Source organism: Lepidochelys kempii, chromosome 10, assembly GCF_965140265.1.
Source record: "Lepidochelys kempii isolate rLepKem1 chromosome 10, rLepKem1.hap2, whole genome shotgun sequence".
Lineage (NCBI taxonomy): Eukaryota > Metazoa > Chordata > Testudines > Cheloniidae > Lepidochelys > Lepidochelys kempii.
The window spans coordinates 77,890,368-77,912,123 of record NC_133265.1 but is presented as its reverse complement, the minus strand read 5'-3'; the positions used below and the strand labels follow the sequence as shown (position 1 = coordinate 77,912,123).

The 21,756-nt window shown below is 46.2% G+C and overlaps 1 protein-coding gene across 5 annotated transcripts in view; it reads left to right on the top strand.

Annotated features, from left to right (window-relative positions):
• The window catches only part of PCSK6 (proprotein convertase subtilisin/kexin type 6), a 119,053-nt gene that overhangs the window by 9,196 nt on the left and 88,101 nt on the right, over positions 1-21,756 (top strand). For all 5 annotated transcript variants that reach the window (XM_073304308.1, XM_073304307.1, XM_073304309.1 and 2 more), the window contains exon 2: positions 11,101-11,205. In XM_073304308.1, the coding sequence (XP_073160409.1) occupies positions 11,101-11,205 (105 nt within the window). The remainder of the gene's footprint in view (positions 1-11,100; positions 11,206-21,756) is intronic.

The window sequence follows — 21,756 nt, the reverse complement described above, 5'->3', positions numbered from 1 at the left end:
CACCCTAACCCCACACCTACAGCACTTTCTTAAGTGAAAACTTCTCAGCAGTGCCATATCCCCCTTCTCTTAAATGAAGCTTAAGGAAGCGCCAATCCTCTGCCACTGGCAATCAGCAAAGCAGCGAGTTTTTTCAAAAGCAGAAAAAATGATTTATCTCCTCGATCTGATCCCCAGCACCCCAGTGATGTGGGAAGGAAGACGTTCTTGAGAGCCGTGGGAGCGGTTGAGACAGAAGGTGTCTGAAGAGGACTGAGGGAAAGTGGGGTTAGGAGGAAAGGGAACAGTTTCTCCAGTTTGGAGCTCTGAGGTATGTTGCAAGAGGAAGTACTTTGAAAAACCACAGGAAACCACCACACTGACCCAGAACCTCTCCCCAGCCCCCCGAAGGCTGGCAGCAGTAGTTTCCTAGTCTGAAACCACCTTTCATACCATGATTTTTTTTACACCACAGGAAAAACCCTACTGCTGCTGAGGCTGCGAACTGGACTCAGTCCCGGCACCTCTAGACAGTCACTAGTGCTGGAAAACCCTTGACAATACCCAAGCGCCAAATAAACCCACCCAGAACTCCTGACTTTGAATTGTCCTTGTTCTGTAGGAAGCCTTTGGAATAGGGTTGCCGCCTTTCTAATTGCTGGTAACCAGACCCCTGCCCCTGCCCCTTCCCCACTGCTTCCCCCAAGGCACCATCCTCATTGCTCCCTCCTCTCCCACCTCGCTCGCTGGATCATCTCAAGGAGCCAGCATCCAGGTAGGAGCAGCCCCGGCTGAGCAGGGGCTGGTGTGAGTTAAGGACCTGGTGCCTCCCTTTGCCCTGCAGTCACCCGATTTTTGGTTCAGGTGCCATTTAGGGTTGCCAGGTCCCCTTTATGACCGGACTTCCTGATTAAAAACCAGGCACCTGGCCACCCTCAATGGCATCTGGACACAGAAGCCAGAAATCGGACTGTCTGGGTAAAACCCAGACAGGTGACAGCCCTACTTTGGAATGGGGGATGGTCCAGGTACAGCAGGGGGGCCACGAGCTTCCCCATCCAGGAAAGCCAGGTCAGAGTTAACTGTGAGCTCAATCGGTTACACCTGCAATAGGTGTCAGGCTTCGAGGAAGGGGTTAAACGGAGAGAGCTTCTCCCAGTAGGAAGCTGATTGGGAAGGACAGCAGCCCTCTAGTCTAGATCACAGCCTGAGAGTGGGGCTGAGGCTGGGGCTTGCTGCCTGGTGGAGCCTCCCTGAAGAACGGTAGGTCTGACGTGGAACTACCGTTGCGACTTGCTACCAGTGCCTGGCTTGTTGCAGCTGGGTACGATGGTGCCCTGCCTGTAGGGAGTGACAGCCAAATAAATATCCCTTTGTGTTTTGGTGCACCTAGCCCAGGTCTTGCTAGTGGTTTGTCCAGAGCCCAGGAGCAACCTGGTTCATGAGGACCAATGGACTGGAAACTGCTCAGGGTTTTAAGACCTACAATATTCTGTCACTTTAATTGGGGCAAACCCTGTAAAAGCTTTTCTGATGCAGCCTTGCTGTATGAGGGAGACAAGATTAGGTGGGAGGGATGCGCTGGGAGGGGAATGCAGCTCCTATATGGTAACACTGGGATGTGGCAGCGTCTCTCTGCTCCTCCATCAATCCCTTCCTGGGGCCCTGAGGGTGCAGAGTTCTGCTCCAGCCCGTTGGCTGGCTGAAGTAGCAGTGATCAATGGCTCCATGTCTAGTTGGCAGCCGGTGTCAAGTGGAGTGCCCCAGGGGTCGGTCCTGGGGCCGGTTTTGTTCAATATCTTCATAAATGATCTGGAGGAGGGTGTGGATTGCACCCACAGCAAGTTTGCAGATGACACTAAACTGGGAGGAGTAGTAGATATGCTGGAGGGCAGGGAGAGGATACAGAGGGACCTAGACAAATTGGAGGATTGGGCCAAAAGAAATCTGATGAGGTTCAACAAGGACAAGTGCAGGGTCCTGCACTTAGGACGGAAGAACCCAATGCACAGCTACAGACTAGGGACCGAATGGCTAGGCAGCAGTTCTGCGGAAAAGGACCTAGGGGTGACAGTGGACGAGAAGCTGGATATGAGCCAGCAGTGTGCCCTTGTTGCCAAGAAGGCCAATGGCATTTTGGGATGTATAAGTAGGGGCATAGCGAGCAGATCGAGGGACGTGATCGTTCCCCTCTATTCGACATTGGTGAGGCCTCATCTGGAGTACTGTGTCCAGTTTTGGGCCCCACACTACAAGAAGGATGTGGATAAATTGGAAAGAGTCCAGCAAAGGGCAACAAAAATGATTAGGGGTCTGGAACACATGAGTTATGAGGAGAGGCTGAGGGAACTGGGATTGTTTAGTCTGCAGAAGAGAAGAATGAGGGGGGATTTGATAGCTGCTTTCAACTACCTGAGAGGTGGTTCCAGAGAGGATGGTTCTAGACTATTCTCAGTGGTGGAAGAGGACAGGACAAGGAGTAATGGTCTCAAGTTGCAGTGGGGGAGGTTTAGGTTGGATATTAAGAAACTTTTTCACTAGGAGGGTGGTGAAACACTGGAATGCATTGCGTAGGGAGGTGGTGGAATCTCCTTCCTTAGAAGTTTTTAAGGTCAGGCTTGACAAAGCCCTGGCTGGGATGATTTAATTGGGGATTGGTCCTGCTTTTGAGCAGGGGGTTGGACTAGATGACCTTCTGGGGTCCCTTCCAACCCTGATATTCTATGAGTCTAAGTATCTGCAGTGGGGGCGGGGGGAAATAGGGAGTGAGGAGGAAGCTCCCCATCACATGTGGCTGGCCAGCTCTGGCAGCTGGCACGTGGAAGGGCACTGCCAGAGCTGGCTGGCCACATGGCTCCACTTCCTCCCTGCTCCTTCTTGGGCACCGGGCACCTCTTGGGGAGTAGTGATGGAGGAGCCTGAAGGGATAAGCAGGGTCTGCAACTCTGAATGGTATTGACATGGGCATGATGGGGAGAGAGGAGGGGGGCGTCTCATGCTCTCTCCACCTTACTGGGCACCCTCATGAGGGCCAGGCAGCCTATAACCCACAGTGTCTTTTATACTTTCCAAACACTTAGGGCTAAATGTTTAGAATTTTGGCTGCCTTGGATTTTGAGTCCCCAGCTTTAGACACTTGGGGCCTGATTTTCCCACTCTAATTGAAGTCAATGAGACGTTCTGCCCCTCTGAAAGCCAGGCCCTAAGTTGGGCACTCAAAATTAGAGGCCAAGTTTGGAAAGCAAGACCCTAAATGTATCCCCAAAACAGGCCTGTGAATCAGGTAGGCACTCTGCATTTTAGAAATGCAGAAGTGCAAACTAAACAACCAGTGACTGAGCTGGAATTAGAACCCAGGAATTCCTGGCCCCCCAGGTCTGTGGTCATTCTGCTAGAGTCTGTAGCTTCTCTAAAAACCATAACTTCTGTCAGCCAATTGGAACAATCTTCCACCAAAGCTCGTTGTGACATTACCCTGCGTACAGTCTGGACCATTGGACAGCTGTGTCCCCTCAGTTCTCTAACCTGGGGTGTCTTTAACAGTGCTTCACTGTGAGAACAACCACTCCTGGTCATTCACACAGTCTCCAGCCTGTAACTCACTCCCAGCTATACAGAGTGAGTGTTGTTAGCTAGCCACTCCTGACTGACGCTGCAGGAAAACACCAGCAAACTCTCCAGGCCCGGACTTGCCCTGAATATGTGCAGCTTGCACTGCCCAGTGCTCTTCTGGACAATGCAAGTTCATAGAAAGGCCGTCATTTCAGGAATAGAAAAGGATATGCACAAACCCTGTTATCTCAAGTGGGGTGGGGGTTCCCAAACACTTCAATCCAAACACACTTGTTAGATAAAACACATTTATTAACTACAGAAAGAAAGATTTTAAGTGATTACAAGTAATGAGGCATAAAAGTCAGAACTGGTTACAGAGAAATAAAAAATAAAATGCAAACTAATGCCAACTTAACAAATTGAGGGCACTTAAAGTAAAAAAACGTTTTTCCTCACCACATGCTGAGAGCAGTCTGGCTGGATCCTTCAGCCAGGACCCCTCCCCCAGTTCAGTGATGCTTCCTTGGCCTTTCAAAGTCTGTTGTTGCTGCCATGAGTACAGAGGAGGGGGGAGAGGTGATTTGTGGGATTTGTTCTCTATTCTTACACCTTTCTTCCCTCCTTGAGGGTCATCTCCCGCTGGGGTTCAGGTGACAGGACATCTATGGGATGGGAACCTCCAGCTGTGTCTTTGCCAACGTGTAAATTAAATTTCTCGCTTACCCTTCTTCCTGCCAAAGAATGCCCACTTACCCAGGTGAGAGCCTATTGGATTATGTTGACACGCAGGTGAGGCATCTGTTTGCCTTTTGTTTCTGAGGAACTGGTCTGTGCCTGCCTTTCTAAACTTAGTACTGCCATTCAATAGAATCTTATATCTTTACATACACTGTTACCACACATTTGACCAGGACAATAATATTCAGCAAATTGAGTTTCACAAGACCCTGTATGAAATTTATCCTAGTCTTGTCAAAGGGTGAACAGACAAGTCCAGCCTGTCACACTTGTGCAAATAACTTCAGGAAGAAGATGAAAAGACTGAGCCCAAATGTTGGAGAGGGCGGTGTGGAAGTGGTGGAGGTGGGGAAACTAATTCTGAGTGGGAAAGCAACATTTCAGATGTCTTGAAATGTTGTTAAACTGACCTGCCAAATATCCTGCGATGGATAAATCTGGAGCAGCCCAGTTATAGGTAGTAGATGGAGGGGCCCAGGCTAATGTTGAATTGACCGACAAGCAAGCAAATAGCAAATCCAACAGAAGCACAGGCTGATGGAATTGCTGAGGAAGAAGTTTCTAGTAAGGAAAAACAGATACCTTAGGAAGAGTTGTCAACTCAACTACAGAGCAGTGTGGGCCAAGATAGCCTGGACAGGGTGAGTTAGCTGAATTCAGCTACATGGCTTTGTATTCTGACTTATTTCCCTGCCCTTACTCGTATTTATTAACGAGTGGGAGTTTTAATGTAACATACTTTATAAATCCTTTTTGGACTTAAAAAAAATAATTGTTGCAGCCCTTGACTACTGGCTAAACATAGCCTTGGTTTCTCTTTGTTTATTTATATCCTATGCTTCCCCAGACTAGAGTCGCAAGGTTTAGCAGTTTACCTCTCTTATAGTGACTGTTTTAGCAAACTTTACAGCTGCCAGCACTGAGAACACAATGCGAGTCCCTCATTGTGTGACTGCAGGACAGAGGCTCCTCACAGACTGAAAAATCCCGCTGAGGACCTTGGTAAGGCAAAGCTCCTCTGACATGAACACTCCACAGCTGTTGAACTAATTTTTACCTCATAATTTCTGTTTTGCAGCCAAGGGGAAGGCATCGTTAAAAGATGATGCTAATTACCTGTCGCAACATCATCAAAATAATTTGGGCTTGATTCTGATCTGACTTGTCAGGTCAGGCTTGACAAAGCCCTGGCTGGGATGATTTAGCTGGGAGTTGGTCCTGCTTTGAGCAGGGGGTTGGACTAGATGACTTCCTGAGATCCCTTCCAACCCTGATATTCTATGACTCACTCCAGCTCCACTCTGGTGGAGCACCGTTGACATAACTGAAGATGCTCTTGATTTTTAAAGGGCGGGAGAGTGAAATCAGAATCCAGTTTAGTGTCTGCATTTAACTAGAGACCCTCTGCTGAGTGACTAGAAGCAACACTCCCCATTTAGCGGATGTTCTTGCTGCAGCATTCAAAAGCGTTGAGGACTTCAACTTGCTGAGGAGAAAGCAGCCTAGTTGCATGGGGGGGAAATTCTGTTACACTTCTGAGGGTACATCTGGGACTAATTTAAATTCTCCTGTGATAAGACCTCCAGTGTTTTAGCATTGCTAACCATCTCGGATCACTTTGGACAGTCTTGGACTTCTCTGTCCAGGGGCCTGCTCAGGAATAAAAATGTGACCCCTTTTGGGCAGGAGGAGCTCACTCTCCCCTCGGAGAGGCCCCACCGGGAACCCTGTGCTCCCCCCTCTATCCATCTCCACCGCGGGGTAGCCTGTACTCCCACCACCACCAGGGACCCTGTGCTCCCTCCTCAACCAATCCCTTCCTGGCCTGGCCCATCCCCAGAGGCTCTGCTCACTGACACACTACTATTTAGGAGGATTGTCCCTCCTCTGTACCCTCTCAGCTGCTAATTGGTGGAGGCAGAGAAGAGGGTGGGGTGGGTGATGGAGGAGGGGATCTGGCTCCCCAGCGCTGCAGCTAAGGACTCTGCTTAGGCATGTGCTGTGAGCAGACCTCTGGTAGGTAGGAAAGTTGGGGGGGACAGTGATTAGTTATTGTTTAACGATGGGGTAGTTTAGGCCAGGTTGAAACTAGAAAGGGTTTGCTGGCACCCTCTTAGTGTGGATTCTGCTTATACCAGCCAAAAAATGCTTTGGCCAGTATGGGTATGTCTGCACTACCATTAAAATTACATGGCTGTCAGCTGACTTGGGGTAAGGGACTGTTTAACTCTGCTGTAGACATTCGGGCTTAGGCTTTAAGACCCTGTGGGGAGGGCAGGGTCCCAGAGCTCTGGACAGTTGGCTGAGCCCGAACGTCTACACAACAATTAAACAGCCCTGCAGCCTGACCCCAAGCCAGCTGGTTCAGGCCAACCACGGACATTGAATTGCAGGGTATATACCCTGTAGCTTATTCTGGCTCCCTGAGCAATATAAGCCATACTGGTAAAAACACCTTTGTCAGTTCAACGACATCTATACTAGGGCTTTTGCTGGTATAGAAATGTTGCCAACAAAATAAATCCTCTCCCTAACTGTACCGGCAAAAGTTTCTATTGTAGACCTGGCCTTAGGGGGCCAGTTGATGTCAGTGGTCCAAGTTCATGCTGCAAGTCAGTGATGCAGCAGTAAAGTGCTTAATCCTGTATCTAACTGTAGGCATGTGAGTTAGTGCCACTGACTTAAATGGGCCTAACCCACTCTGATTTCGGTGGGACTACTTGCAGGCTAATAATATGTTAAGCACGTATGTAACTGGCCCATAGCCAGAAAAGCAGTGTCAGGATTAGAATCTGGGATCGGTGTTCAGTCCGCCTGTAATGGCGTGTCACCCATCTCTTGTGAGCACCCATTGTGGTCAGGTTTGTCTGCAGTCTTTAAACTGCCCTGGCCCTGGTACTGGGCTGTACCACCGGGGCTTCCTCTGTGGAGGCAATGGTTTCACCCTCTTGGTATGTTCTGGCCCCAGCTCTCCAGCTGGGCCTCTTAACAGTTCAGTTCCCCTTTTTCGGGGTTTATCACTGTCCGAGAGTAGGCCACATCCCCGGTGGCCTATGGGAGGACCCAGGCCAGCCCACTACTCCCAGTCTCAGCCCAGGAACCCTAGGAATAGCAGCCATGTGCCACGGTGTCCCTTTAACTACACTGCTTTCAATCCCTGGGCTACTTACACATGGTCCCAGCCTTTGCCAAAGCTTCACCCTTATCTCAGGGCTCATCTAAGTTCAGACCCAGCAGCCAGCCAGGAGCTCTTCCTTGCTCCCCCAGTCCCTGCTGGCACTGAGCTGTCCAGGGTGCTGCAGTTCCCTTTAGCCAACCAGGAGCACCACTGCGCTCCTCTAGCTCCAGCAAGCAAGTGACTGTCTCTAGGTTTGCAGCTCCTTTTATATGGTCCTTCTGGGCCCTGATTGGCTGCTTCACCTGCAGTCTCTCTGACTGGCTGCTTGGAGGACTCCTCTACTGTTCCTTTCCTGGGATGGGTGTGGCAGGACACTGAGGCCTCCAGGACTGCCACCCTAGTCCAGTGCAGGCACTTTCCAAGCCAGCTTTCCCTGGAGGCTCTACCAATATGCATGACTGCTGTTAATTTTTAAAAGGGGGTGGTAATTTAATTTAAAGACTTCCAGGCTAAATTTTATTTTGACAAGGTGCAGTTGTATGCCTCTCTGTCCTCCGCTCATCCAGCTCCATTCTTATTGCATATGGCTTACAGCCCAGCCCTGTCTTTGTTTGTCATGGAAGGTGTTTAAAGTTTTTAAAACAAGAATGGAGCGGGGGTGGAAATCTGCCTCTTCTCCTGCCAAGGTGAGTTACCGGTGGAGGCCAGCAACAATTCCACTAATGCTAAGGTATTTGTGGATGGGGTGGAGAGAGAGAGTTAGTTCTTCGGTGGTGGGAGAAATGACTTCAGCGGACTCTGTCTTCCCTGATGTATACATTTGGTCTGTTTTTTCTTGAGAAGTTATTGCCCATGAGGTTTAACAGGATTGTTGTGTATCACCGAGGATGGGATTTATAGGGTCCAGTCCCACTTGTGCTAGAAATCTCTGTTCCCTTTACATTGGAGGCACAGGGGGGTGGGGGTGGGAGGGGCGTTGGACTTCTTTAAAAGATGACAACAGGAAAAGATAATGACGAGGGCTTGAAGGGAAGAAGTCTTGGCATTGGTTCCTCCAGGTTATTCCTTTTACCTTTATAACTCTAGGACAAGACTTTAAAAAAATGACTAGCCATTTGGGAGCAGGGGAGGGGCTCAAATTTTAGGTGCCTGAAGGAGATACCTTATAGGGGACTGATTTTCAGGAAAATGCAGAGCACCTGCCCACTGAAAATCAGGCCTCTTCAAGGTGCATGAATTTAAACATCCAAAAATTGAAAGATCCCCAGATCACTACTCATTTCTAAACATGCTCCTGTTTTCCTAGGAGTCTCCCCTCTATGGGGAGGCGTCCATTATAAACCAATGTTTCCTTTGGATCAAAATCCCACACACAGAGCTCCTACAAAAGTAAATGTGTTTTGTCTGAGCATCTTCTGACATGATCGTTTGACCATGTGTTCTGTGTATGCTCCTTTCTAGGGGATGTATGTGATCTAGACAATACAATTACTGTCCTTCAAAGGCACTATGCTAATGTCACTCTGGCATGTGTTAACAGGAGTGCCATATGTAAGACACAGAAGGTAACTGTCTTGCTCTACTCAGCACCGGGGAGGTCTCAGCTGGGCACTGTGTCCAGTTCTGGGTACCAAGCTTGAAGAAAGATGGGGACAGAAAGTAGAGAGTCCAGAGGAGAGGAACCAAAATAAGAGCTTTAGAAAACCTCTCCTATGAAGAAAGGTTAAAAAGAAAAAAACTGGACATGTGTGGGCTTGAAAATTGAAGACAAAGCGTGGGCTGGGGAAACCTGATAAGTCTTCAGATATGTTAAAGGATGTTAAAGAGAGCGCAACGAAATTGTTCTCCATGTCATGTGAAGGTAGGACAAGAAGTAGGGCTGTCAAATTATTAAAAAAAAATTAATCACGATTAATTACAGTTTTAATCATACTGTTAATATCAATTTAAATTTATTATAAATATTTTGGATGTTTTTCTACATTTTTCAGATATATTAATTTCAATTACAATGCAGAATATAAAGTGCCCAGTACTCACTTTATATCATTTTTATTGCAAATCTTCGCACTGTTAAAAAGAGTGCAATCTACAAGTCAAAGCATGAAGAAGCATACAACTCTTTAGCATATCTGACCCGTAAATACCTCCCAACACCGGCTATAATAGTGCCATGAGAACGCCTGTTCTCACTTTTAGGTGACACTGTAAATAAGAAGCGGGCAAAATCATCTCCCGTAAATGTAAACAAACTTGTTTGTTTTAGCGATTGGCTAAAAAATTGGCTTCCAGTGGACTGAACTATGGGCCTCTGAAAATCCCACCAAGTGAAGTTCACCCCCATGCTGAGAACCAGCACCAGGCCTCTGCACCACTTAGATCTAAACACTTCAACCCACCGATGTACCAGTACTGAACTGGAATGAATCAAGGCGAGGGTCACCTCATAGACGTAGGCCAGGGGTCTGTTGGGAAATGAGCATCGCTGCATTGCTGGATAGCCCTTCAGTGCCCTCTGTGCAGCCGGCCGAAGGTCTCTGTCACATCACACACAAACTGTTAGCACTGTGGAGTGCCCTTGTGGCAATCCCAGTGGAGAGGCCAAGGAAGCCCCTGGAAGCTGTCCCTTCAGAACAGAGCTGTTGGCTGACTGGTGCAGGGAAGCTGTCACTGCCCATGGGGCTGCACCTGTTTTTTGGACAACAGTCCCTGCCTGTTCTCTGCTTGATGACATCCCCACCCCCGTATGCCTACTTTTGACTTTGCCCTACAGCCCATGCTCCTCTCTCTGTCCTCCATAAGCATTTCAATGCTGGATTCTCTGGCCCCTGCCTTCTCTGAGGGGGTGTGCATGTTGTTGTTCTGGTCGGCTCTGCCCACCACCCCAGGATTGGCTCCTTTCTCTATCACTTAGCCTGCTTAAAGAGACTCCAAAGCAGCAGGCTATTGCACAGCATTTGCAGTCACTGTGATGTGCTCCTGAGCAAGCTTTTTCCCTTATTGTCACCATATGCGCTGCGGCTTTGTGGTGAGTTTGACAAGTTTTTCTGGCTTTGGCATAGCAGCTGCCTTTGAAGACTCATTCCTGCCCTGGCAGCTGGTTCCTTACTGCTTTACAGGAACTCCTGTACCCTTCCATAGCAGAACACATCTGGCTTCCTTGCTGACCGCCAGTAGCTCTCTACAGTAAAGTCAGGACTGCGTGAACTGTTATTTTGCTCAGTGGATAGATGGCTGATGCAGTATTCATGGCTTTGGTGCAGTGCTCTCATCTATTTGCTTTGGTTTGTTGTGTCCTCTGCCATTCTTTTCTGGGGAGAGTCGGGTGTCTTTCTTTAAAGACATGCTAGGGTTGCTGCCATTTTTGAGCTCCCGGAATCCTTAATTATAGGCCCAATGCTGCTACCACAGAAACCAATGGCAAAGTGACAATGTGGCTTCCTCAAGGGCCCGAGACCGCACTGGGAGCAGGAGCGTGCTCAGTTGCTTCATAGATCAGTGCAGATTCTCAGCCAGGTGATACAGTTGTCTTTGCGGCTAGGTGGGGGGAGTCTGAAAATCAGCCCCTCTGGCTGCCAGGGATTGTTGGGTATGGGAGGTCAGAAGAAAAGCTGAGCATCTCAAGCTGTGCGTGGGTGGAAGATTTCTCCTTCACTGACTTACTGTGCATGGGTTTTTTTTGTTTGTTTGTTTGTTTGTTTTTTGCACAGATTGGGAATTTGGAGAACTATTACCACTTTCACCACAGCAGGACGATAAGGCGCTCGACGCTCAGCAGTCGAGGCCGACACAACTTCCTCCGGATGGATCCCAAGGTATGGCCCCAATCGGCAACACTGCCCCCTTAGGAGCCAAGCTGCCATGGACAATGACTCCTGCATCCTCCTTCCCCTCTGCTCCCCTTCTCACCCCATGGGTGGTGGAGGGGCGGTGTACAAGGCCCCAAGCACAGCAGCAGCATGGCCTGTTGGTATTCTCATAGGGAGTCCCTTGTTGGGCAAGCTTCTGCAGAGAGGTAAGGATGCCTTTGACTCCTTTCCCTCCCCCCAGAAAATATCCCAAGTCCAGGCCCTTGACTGTGTACTGTTTGTGTATAGAGGCATGGGCTGGCTTGGGATAAGGAGCATCCCCCTTTGTGTCTAAAACCAGATGGTGGAGATGGTACAGCCCCAAGTCCATCAGTGCCCAGATGTGTCATCTCTTGTCTGTGCCCCTCTTCTCCACCCATTCGTATCCACCTGCTGGAGCATGTGACATTGTGTAAACCCTTGTCTGTATATTTCTTAGGTCAGTTGGGTGTGTTTCAATACAAATGGCTACGCTCTGCATTATGTACTTGTAGGGTTTTTTATTATGAAAAACTTCAGATGGTCTTATGAAAGAACCTTTAAACCCGTGGACATCTTGCCAGAACATCATATGACTATGCTCTCTGAATCAGGAGGGGTTCAATGGCACATGGCCTGCAGCCTTGAGGACGCACTGTACAGATTGGTATTTAGTGCCGTAAGACACTTGTGGAAGTAATGTGAACTTTTGCAAAACTATCCTTGTGTTTGGTCTTTGCTCCATGCTAAATACATTGCAAATGCTCTACACTCTCAACGATCACCCTCTTGGTATCCATCTCTTTCAAATTTTCTCTTTAATCCCTCCACTATACATGCAAACAAAAGCAGCGTTCTATAAAAGCCTGATTCTGCTGAGGGCGGGAGGGAGTTCTGCCACCAGGCCTAAACGCTGTGTCATATTTCTCATCCTAGTTAAATGTAACTGTACGATGGTGTATCTAGCACAATGAGTGGCCTTGGGACGATTTGGTGCTCTATGATAAAGATCTTTGGTATGCTCCGATGTGAAGCTTGTATTTGAATGATTTGCCTTAAAGAGCCTGGTTTCTTTATTTGCAGCATACAATTGAGCGTATTGTATTGTATTACAGAAGTATTGTAAATCGAGCATGTTACTTGATACCACATGCTCTGTAATTGGTGAATCATTTGACATGCCGGTTATGTTTATCAGTGATTGAAAATACTTAAAAGTAACTAAATATTAACATCTGCCTTCAGGGAAAAAAATATTAAAAATGGTTAAGGAAACTTTCCAATACAGAAATTGCATGGTATGCTGGTGGTGTTGACTTAGTTGTCATAACATTTGCAGTCTTAATGGTTGCTATGTATGAAATCTTTGGCTACAAGCATACGTTACTCTTTCTAGAGCAGCCTAAGAGATTTTTATCACCGTTGAATTGCGAGAAGTCAGTGTTCAAGAAAATAAAAATTCAGAACAAATTAAATCTATGGCAGTGCGTGGGATGTAGTTGGAATGTTACATTATTTTTTACTTCCTGATGCTATTCTTTTCTCTTACCAACTTTTATAAACCTTGCATTTGCATGTGCATAAATGTAAAGAGAATTCATGGGTTTTTAAAAAAAAATTGTATTAAAAGCCGAAATAAACACGGTTACTCTTAATAGACTGCCATTCTTAAAAAAATCTGATACTCCAGCAAATTCAGATTTCTGTATGTATTGGGGTTGACAGAAGTTTGTGGGAACTTTGTCTCACTGGACTCCAGCAGCACTGAGCACAGAATGAGAAGACTGCTCCTAGAGAGAGTGTATTCTGTTTCAATAAGCTAAAGGGAGCTATGGCAGGTCCCATTTGGTGCTTAATGGTATGTGGTTTTTTTTAAACCTGACATCAGGCAAAACCCAGTGTGAAAAGCAAGAGTTATCACTCAGGTCCTGATCCACAGTGCATTGAAGTCAGTGGGAGTTTTCCTACTGACTTCAATGGGTTTTGGAGCAGGCCCTCTGGGACTGAAGCTATGCTGCTTTATACAGCAGAGGGACAGATTCTCATCTAGTGTAAACAGGGACAACTCCTTTTACTTCAATGGAGCTATGCCCATATAAACTGACTGAACATCTGGCCTAAGGTAGGGCAGATTAGTGTAAATGACCTATTTTTACTCTTGCATTTAGAGGGGAAAACCTGTTAAATGTGTACATTTTATTAATCTTATTTATATCATTAATTTGTATACATGCACTGAGCCTCATCTTAGTAAGCTGGACAGTCTTTCAGTGTTAGAATTAGAAGCAGTTATCAAAGTATATATCTTTATAGAAAGACCGGTATCCATGATGTATACTGGGCCTTCCTGTAAAGGTTGAGTATCTGTGGCAAAGCCTGCCTGCCTGCTGGAGGTGAGATGCTACTTCTTAGGGCCTGTAGGCAAGGTGTGGGAGGGAATGTCGTTTTGCGTTGTATAGAGGAGAGAGAAGTGCGACTCTTGGGCTCTTTTCCCAGCTGTGCCACTGATTTGATTTGCTCTACAGCCTTGGACAAGTCACTTAACCTCTCTGTGCCTCAGTTTATACATATGTAAAATAGATACAAAGCTTACCTACTTCATTAGCACATTGAAAGGCTTCATTAAGTTATGCAAAACTCTCTGAGACCCTCAAGTAAAAGATATCAATGGACAAAGTATTACATTATTATTAAGAAGAAAAGGAGTACTTGTGGCACCTTAGAGACTAACCAATTTATTTGAGCATGAGCTTTCGTGAGCTACAGCTCACTTCATCAGATGTTTACCGTGGAAACTGCAGCAGACTTTATATACACACAGAAATCATGAAACAATACCTCCTCCCACCCCACTGTCCTGCTGGTAATAGCTTATCTAAAGTGATCAACAGGTGGGCCATTTCCAGCACAAATCCAGGTTTTCTCACCCTCCACCCCCCCACACAAATTCACTCTCCTGCTGGTGCTAGCCCATGGGGGGGTGGAGGGTGAGAAAACCTGGATTTGTGCTGGAAATGGCCCACCTGTTGATCACTTTAGATAAGCTATTACCAGCAGGACAGTGGGGTGGGAGGAGGTATTGTTTCATGATTTCTGTGTGTATATAAAGTCTGCTGCAGTTTCCACGGTAAACATCTGATGAAGTGAGCTGTAGCTCACGAAAGCTCATGCTCAAATAAATTGGTTAGTCTCTAAGGTGCCACAAGTACTCCTTTTCTTTTTGCGAATACAGACTAACACGGCTGTTCCTCTGAAACCTGTCATTATTATTAAGACTTTCCTATTGACTCAGGAGAAAAAATTACATTGTTGGTGGTTATTTCCTTGTAAGACCCACATGGAGGACCCCCAATTACGAGTTAAACTGCTATTAAAAGGGGTTCACAGTTAAACATATAAACATAACCTCCAACACGCTATTGGTAACATTCGAACATAGACTGTTGTCACAAACAGTGTTGCCAACAGAAAGGAAAAATAAACCACCTGAACATTCCAGCAATAGCTGGAAATAAGATACAATTGGCTGATTGTTTCCAAGTGTTCTAATTAAACTTTATAGCCCTGGGGAATGTATACAGGCATCTGAACATATTATGAATTTAATTCTAAATTAGCTTAGTTTAGTACAAACCAAATCAATTAGATTTTAGTCTATTAATATTTACTTTACCTAGCTCTACTGATTAATAGTCAGTTAAATTAGAGTAGGTTTACAAGGATTTGTTATTACCTTGAATTCAAGATCCATCAATTTGGTGGGGGTTTTTTTTTCCTCCCATCCATTTGCAAATCATTTGGAAGTACGTTGGTTGTTTGAATGGGGCATAATTAGTAATCATAAAATGGTAAATATTGTGAAGTTGTATTACTGCAAGGCATGCGGAAACAAACAAAAAATTTGCAACAGCTTGAATGGAATAGCAAAGATGGAAACAAACACAAGTCCTAAAGAACAAAAGAGTTCAGTCATCTGCAGATGCTTGATCTGTTTTCTGTCTTCCACTCAGCTGTTTTGTTTACACCATTATTTATTTGCATCAGTAGCATCTTGAGGTCCCTGCTGGGGCTGGGGCTCCATTGTATTAGGCACTTTGCTATGGCATAGTAGGAGACAGTCCCTTAAGACAAAAAAGAGTAGGAGGGGAAACAGGAACAGCTGAGTGAAGGTCTGGAGCAGAGCTGGGAGCAGAGCTCTGGTCTCCCGACTCCCAGCTCAATGTCCTCCCTAGACCCATGCAACCCTCCCCCGTGTTATGCTATCACCGTTGCGGCTCCCTTCTTTAGTCAGCCACAGTGGGAAGGCCGGCGTAGGCTAGCAGTTGGTCTCCAGTTGTATTCCTACCACTGCTACCATTGGTGGGAGGTTTGACGGGAAGATGCTAGTGTAGACGCTAGACATTCTCTGTTGGATAAAAATGCCTTTATGGTTGTTGGAATTCAAAATCCTCTCATCGTTATTACAAATGATGTAACCGGAAGGAAAGGCGGGGCTTCCCTCACCAAAGTAACTCCCTGGAGCTATGGCTTTCTTCACTGAAATCTTAGCCCAAATATGTTTCTTTAGGGCAGTTCTGGGTCGTTGTTGGAGTCTGGCTTTCCTCACCCTTATTGGCTAAGCATTAATGGAGATCACATGTCTGCCTGAGGCCTTGTTGTCATGTCAGGAAACGGGTGAGCTCTTAACTCAAGTTAGGTCACTCAAGGTAAAGGCTTTAACTCATGTGAGAACTTCAAACTGCCTTCCCATTACTAGGATTGTACTGAGTTACCTGACTTGAGTTAAATCCTCATTTTTATTTCACAGAGAAGACAAGGCCTGAAGCAGCCAAGCTAAAGGGTTGGTCAGAGTTGTTCTAGGCCTCTGCTACTGTAGGAAATTGGCCCATTACTGCAGTTTATTGGCTAACACTGAACACAGGCTTTGTCCCATCCATACCAGCAGTTACTGTGTTTGGTACTCGTTCAGGGGTATCTGCTGCTGACAGCCAGTTAAGCTATGGGTCTGTTTCCCCTGTAGCTGGGACTTTCCTTCAGTAAACACACCCTTGTTGAGTTTTGTGTCAAAATGGTCCCTGAAGCCTATCGCTGGGATGTGGGTAGTGCCAATAATACTCAAGCGCTTTACGAAGTAGGTCAGTATCCGTTATTAACACACTTTTGGCCCAGTCCACACTAGCTGACTTAGACCTGCCTGCACTCCCAACTTTTAATGAGGTTTGTAACCAGGTAAGGGCCATGCTTTGGGCCAACACAGAACAAGGTTAACATATGGCTGGTAACTGTGCCAGCTGAGCCTGGGTCACCCTTCCTATTGGCCTAGGCTGGCAGATGAGTGCTTTCTGGTAACTAGGTTGTAGCGCTCTTTTGTAGTGTAGATGTGTGCTGTAACAGAGTTGGCCAGTGTTTCTTTCTCCTCTCAGCTGTCTGTAGGAAATTGGTAGGGCATCTGAATGCATTCTTCTGCAGGTGCTGCTCCGTATCCATGTCCTTTGGGCACTCTCTCGCCTGATGAGGCATTATGGGATAGCTGCCCAGAATGCACGGCTACAAACCCATTTAGGTTGTGCAGTAGGAGTGGGTAGACAGACATGATTTTACGGTGGGGGTTGGGGTCGGAAGGGGAGAAACTGTGTGGACACAACTCAATCATATTTGAGTAACGGGGTCTGATGAGTGTCACGGACTCACTTAATATATAAAATTTGTATGTTTAGCTCAAGCTGGGATTAACTCAAGCTAAAACTATTTCAAATCCTGCTCTGCTACAGCTGTGCCTGTGATAGTTAGATATAGCTGGCCCTGACTTGGTTACAGCCCTGCTCCATTTTGTAATGCTGCTGTTTTAAAAAAACAAAACAAAACTAGGCATCTACTGGCCCCAGTCAGGATTGGGGCCACATTGTGCTAGGCACTGTACAGACGCATGGTAAAAGACAGCCCCCGCCCCAAAGAGCTTCCAACCTAAATAGACAAGATAAATATAAACAGGCAGATGACATACAGTTTTAGTTCCTTTAAAAAATTCCCACCCTATCTGCCCCTCCAGCTCATTCCTTAGTCGAGATCGGGGTTCTGAAATTCCATTGCACTGTGACCCCCTTCTGACAACAAAAATTACTACAGGACCCCTGGAGCGGGGACTGAAGCTTGAGCCCACCCGAGCCCTGCTGACCTGGGTGGGGGAGCCAAACCTGAGCTCCACTGCCCTTGTGGGGAGGGGGAAGCTGAAGCCCAAGGGCTTCAGACCCAAGCAGGGGGCCTGTAATCTGAGCCCCACCCCTGAAGGTTGAAGCTTTCAGGTTTTGGCTTTGGCTCTGAGTGGTGAGACTCAGGCTTCAGCCCCGGGTCCCAGCAAGTCTAAGCCAGCCCTGGGGTGACCCCGTTAAAATGGGGTCGTGACCCACTTTGCGGTCCCGACTCAGTCTGAGAACCACTGGTCTAGATGTCTCCCCAGAGCGAAAGTCTGTGGCTGACTTACCAACAGAGCTAGGGTGACCAGATAGCAAGTGTGAAAAATCAGGACGGGGGTGGGGAGTAATAGGAGCCTATATAAGAAAAAGACCCAAAGATCGGGACTGTCCATATAAAATCGGGACATCTGGTCACCTTAAACAGAGCTGTAAAGGAAAAAGAACTTACTAACCCTTTCATTTAGCTGCTGACATTTCCTTGTTAATGTAGACAGGATTCTCAGCATGATGAAACCCTTGGATGCATGCATCTATACTACAAAATGGAATTGCATTGCAACCATGGAACTGGAGTTGTAGTGTAGGGCGGCTCTGTGCCCTGAAACAGGATCGAGAAACAGGCCAAGATTTTTCAAAGGTGACTAGCGATTGTTAACCCTTAATTTTTGAGCGCTCAGGTCTTTAAAGGGGCCTGATTTTACACAAAGCACTGAGCACCCACCCTCTGTAAATCAGGCCTTTCATAGCGAGCACAGACTTTAACATAATATTTGTGTGCTGTGCGCTCCTCTGGCCATCAGCCTTGAAGGCTGATACTGCAGTTCTCTTCTTGCTGCAGTACCCTACTCCTATTTCCTCATCTACTCTCCCTTTGGAATTTTGGCTGCATTTCCCCCCTCTTTTTTACACTCTAGGGAAATTCTCACCCACGCTAACCTTCCCGGAGTGGTGAGTTAAAGATACCCCATTCCATGCATGCTGTCTCTTGCGCGCACACAATTCCAAAGGTGCCCTGTCCTCCTTTTGACTCTCAGGGTTTCAAAAGATGAGATTAATTCAAGGAAAGTTATAGGTGTATAATTTAGGGGACTGGAACTTTAAACTGTAATTTTAATTCCTAGTTTCCATTGTTCTAATTCCTAGTACTGGCCATCTCCAAGCAAACTTGTCTGGCTGCAGTCGAATTTTAGTTTGGGATTTGTACAGGCTACAGCTGCTGGATGTAAAAGTCAAATTAATCTTGGTCTGCAAAGTCACTCTGTTAAATAACTGGATCATATTCACTTCCACCTCCATGGGAATCTAAAGTATCTGCTTTCAGTAAGTGAAGTTCTTTGTGGTGGTCAATCTGACCATTAACCCTTAATAAATCAATCTTGGGTCCACTTTTATTGGCTCAGAGTGTTGGCAGATTAAAAGCACAGAACGATTTGAGCTGATGGAATAAGAAACATACAGAGTTGGCTGCTGCTTCTAAAACATTTCTTAAGGACTTTTTTTAATTGAGGAAAATGTTCTGAAGTACTAGGCTTTATGACTGGGACAAAGTATGGTTTGACACAGTATCATTGAGTTTAATTCTAAAACTATTCCACAAGCTTGAGAGTGTAGTAACTTGGCTCTTAGCCTTCTTTAGCCTTATGGGAGTTACACAGGTGCTATAAACAGCACATCTGGGTTAATGTAGACTCTCAAAGGACATTTGAAGGACACTTCAACACCACGCCCCCTGCCGTAGGAGATAATGTGGAGGAAACTCTGATTTGAAAGATGTAGGGCTTCTCACTTCTGGCCTTGGCTTGTGTATGGAAGAGCTGGACTTGGCCTGTCAGCATGGACACTAAATAGATGGGGAAGGGCATCGCTTGTAATGCGAGGGAGGCTGTCTCTTGCACACACCAACAGATTAGAGCTTGCTGTCATCTGTGGGCCAAGCACAATGAATGTTTGGAGACTGAAACTTCAATAATAAGACCTATTTAAAATGGAAATACAGCAGCAGAGGAGGACAGCAGGCCAGGTCTAGAGCCTGCAGGCATACACCATGTAAAAAGCAATAACACTTTATTCCCCCCTCCCGCCCCCCCCTCCCCCCACACTGAGTTTATGATGAAAACATGTTATGGCCATCTGGTTTGTCCTGGAACTGTGTGTTAAACACTGAATATCCATTCAAATACATTATTTGTTTTTTTGCAGTGCAGGAAATTTTGCATCCCACATGCAAATTTTGTAAAAAATACCTTAAATGGCTAAATTAATATTTATTAAAAATACATACAATCTGAATGTGATTGTTTTTTGTTTTTAATGTAGAAAAGCCTGTTCCTGGGGTTTTTTTGTATTATTATTATTATTTTTTTTTTTTTAGCAGCTCCATGACTGTGAATGGTTTGGGTCTGTGGCATCTGCCACTTGTTGTCTTTGTCACCACTCCATGGCAGGACAAACTCATCAATGAGGATATTAGTAGCTCTGGTTTGGGTTTGGTGGCTTTATTGGTACAGATGGATTATCGGGATGGAAGACCAAAGTATTCGGAAGTACCTTTACCAAGGAATGCTGCTACACGGTCAGCGATCATGTGGTCACCAAAAGCTTCAGTGGCATAGTACAATCACCAGAGATGGACATAGACTAAACATCCACTCAGACAGCTTTAAGCACCTGCCTTGCTCAATTGGCAAGGAGGCCAGGTCTACCTTTGGGATTGGCCATGGTGATGGTCTGCCACTACACTACAGGTTCCCTGCAGGAAGTCCAGTCTGCTGATCTATTGTTCTAGCCTCCCTTTGTTCCGCGTGCAGTGGCCCCCGGTGTTGTGAGTCAGAATTTGCACAAACAGCTAGAGCAGAATGGAGCAGAACCTGATTGCATCATAGAACCGGGACTTCAGAATGTTGTTGTCAAAATTCCATTCAGCCTTTATTTAATGTCCTTTTTTTTAAAGGTCAGTTCTCATTTGGGGGAAACCTTTCCCCCCACCCATTAATAGGTATTTATATGACAGTAATGACAGAACAAGGAGTAATGGTCTCATGTTGCAGTGGGGGAGGTTTAGTTTGGATATTAGGAAAAACTTTTTCACTAGGAGGGTGGTGAAGCACTGGAATGAGTTACCTAGGGAGGTGGTGGAATCTCCTTCCTTAGAGGTTTTTAAGGTTGGGCTTAAAATCCTGGCTGGGATGATTTAGCTGGGGATTGGCCCTGCTTTGGGCAGGGGGTTGGACTAGATGACCTCCTTCCAACTCTGATATTCTATGGTTCTGTGAATGTAAATTTAACCAAAGACCACAACTCTGAACTATGCCAATCTCAGTCTCTCCTCATCTAGTCAAATGACACAAACTACTATTGAAGCAGATGGCAATATGGCGGATTCCTGGTTTGTTTGTGATCTGTGGTGTTAGGGCTTGACTCAACAATTTAACTAAAATCAGTTCTTAAATCAGTTTAAATGATGCTACTCCTTGTTAAACCAGTTGATATCCATTTAGATTAAATCAACAAGGAATCCGCCTAAACTAAATTGATACAAACTGGGTTTTAAATTGAATGAAGGGTGTCCATTAACAGCCAGTTAACTCAGCCAGTTAAAAAAACAGGCCTTTGGTTAAACTGGAGCAACTTCTGTGGGAAAACACTAAAGCCTTGGGGAAGGCACCAGATACAGCATATATAGGAAGCTGGCCTAGAATTATGAGTGGTTAGTAGAAGTACAGGGGTGCAGCAAAAGACTGAGCTACTAAAGAATCAGAGCTGTGCAAAATCCATCAGAGTTGCTAGCTATTCAGTGGGAAAGGGAGGCACCGGTCCATTTATTTGGGGGCAAGGAGGAGGAAATGTTGGCATCCACTTTACAGTTAGACGTCAAAGTCCCTTTTAAAAAGGTAGCGTTGTGACAGTTCTGTGTGCAACTGGGCTATCAGCGGGTGGTCTTGTGGTGCAATTATAGCTATGCTCTCAGGTGCAAGAGACCGAGACCTGATCCTGAAAGTGCCAAGACTAAGGGGGGAAAACGCCAGATCAGAATGCTGCAACGCAGAACCGGCACCAGGCACTTATTGCCAGAATTCAGGCCAAGGGCTTTCGGAGGCAGCCTGGGATATTTTCCTCCCAAATGGAGAAGTTCCCACTACAACCTGTTTGCAGGTAGAGCATCTCCTGGAAACAACTGAGAGAGAATACAGACCCAGCTAGGAAATCTGAGGGCTGGAGTGGGACTTTTAAAAACTTGGGGTAGTGACAGATCATTTCGGGCTCTGAAAAATGTAGTAATCTATAACTTGTTTCCTGTGGCGAAGCTTTATTTTTAAAAAACAGGTATAAGGAGCTTGTGTCTTTG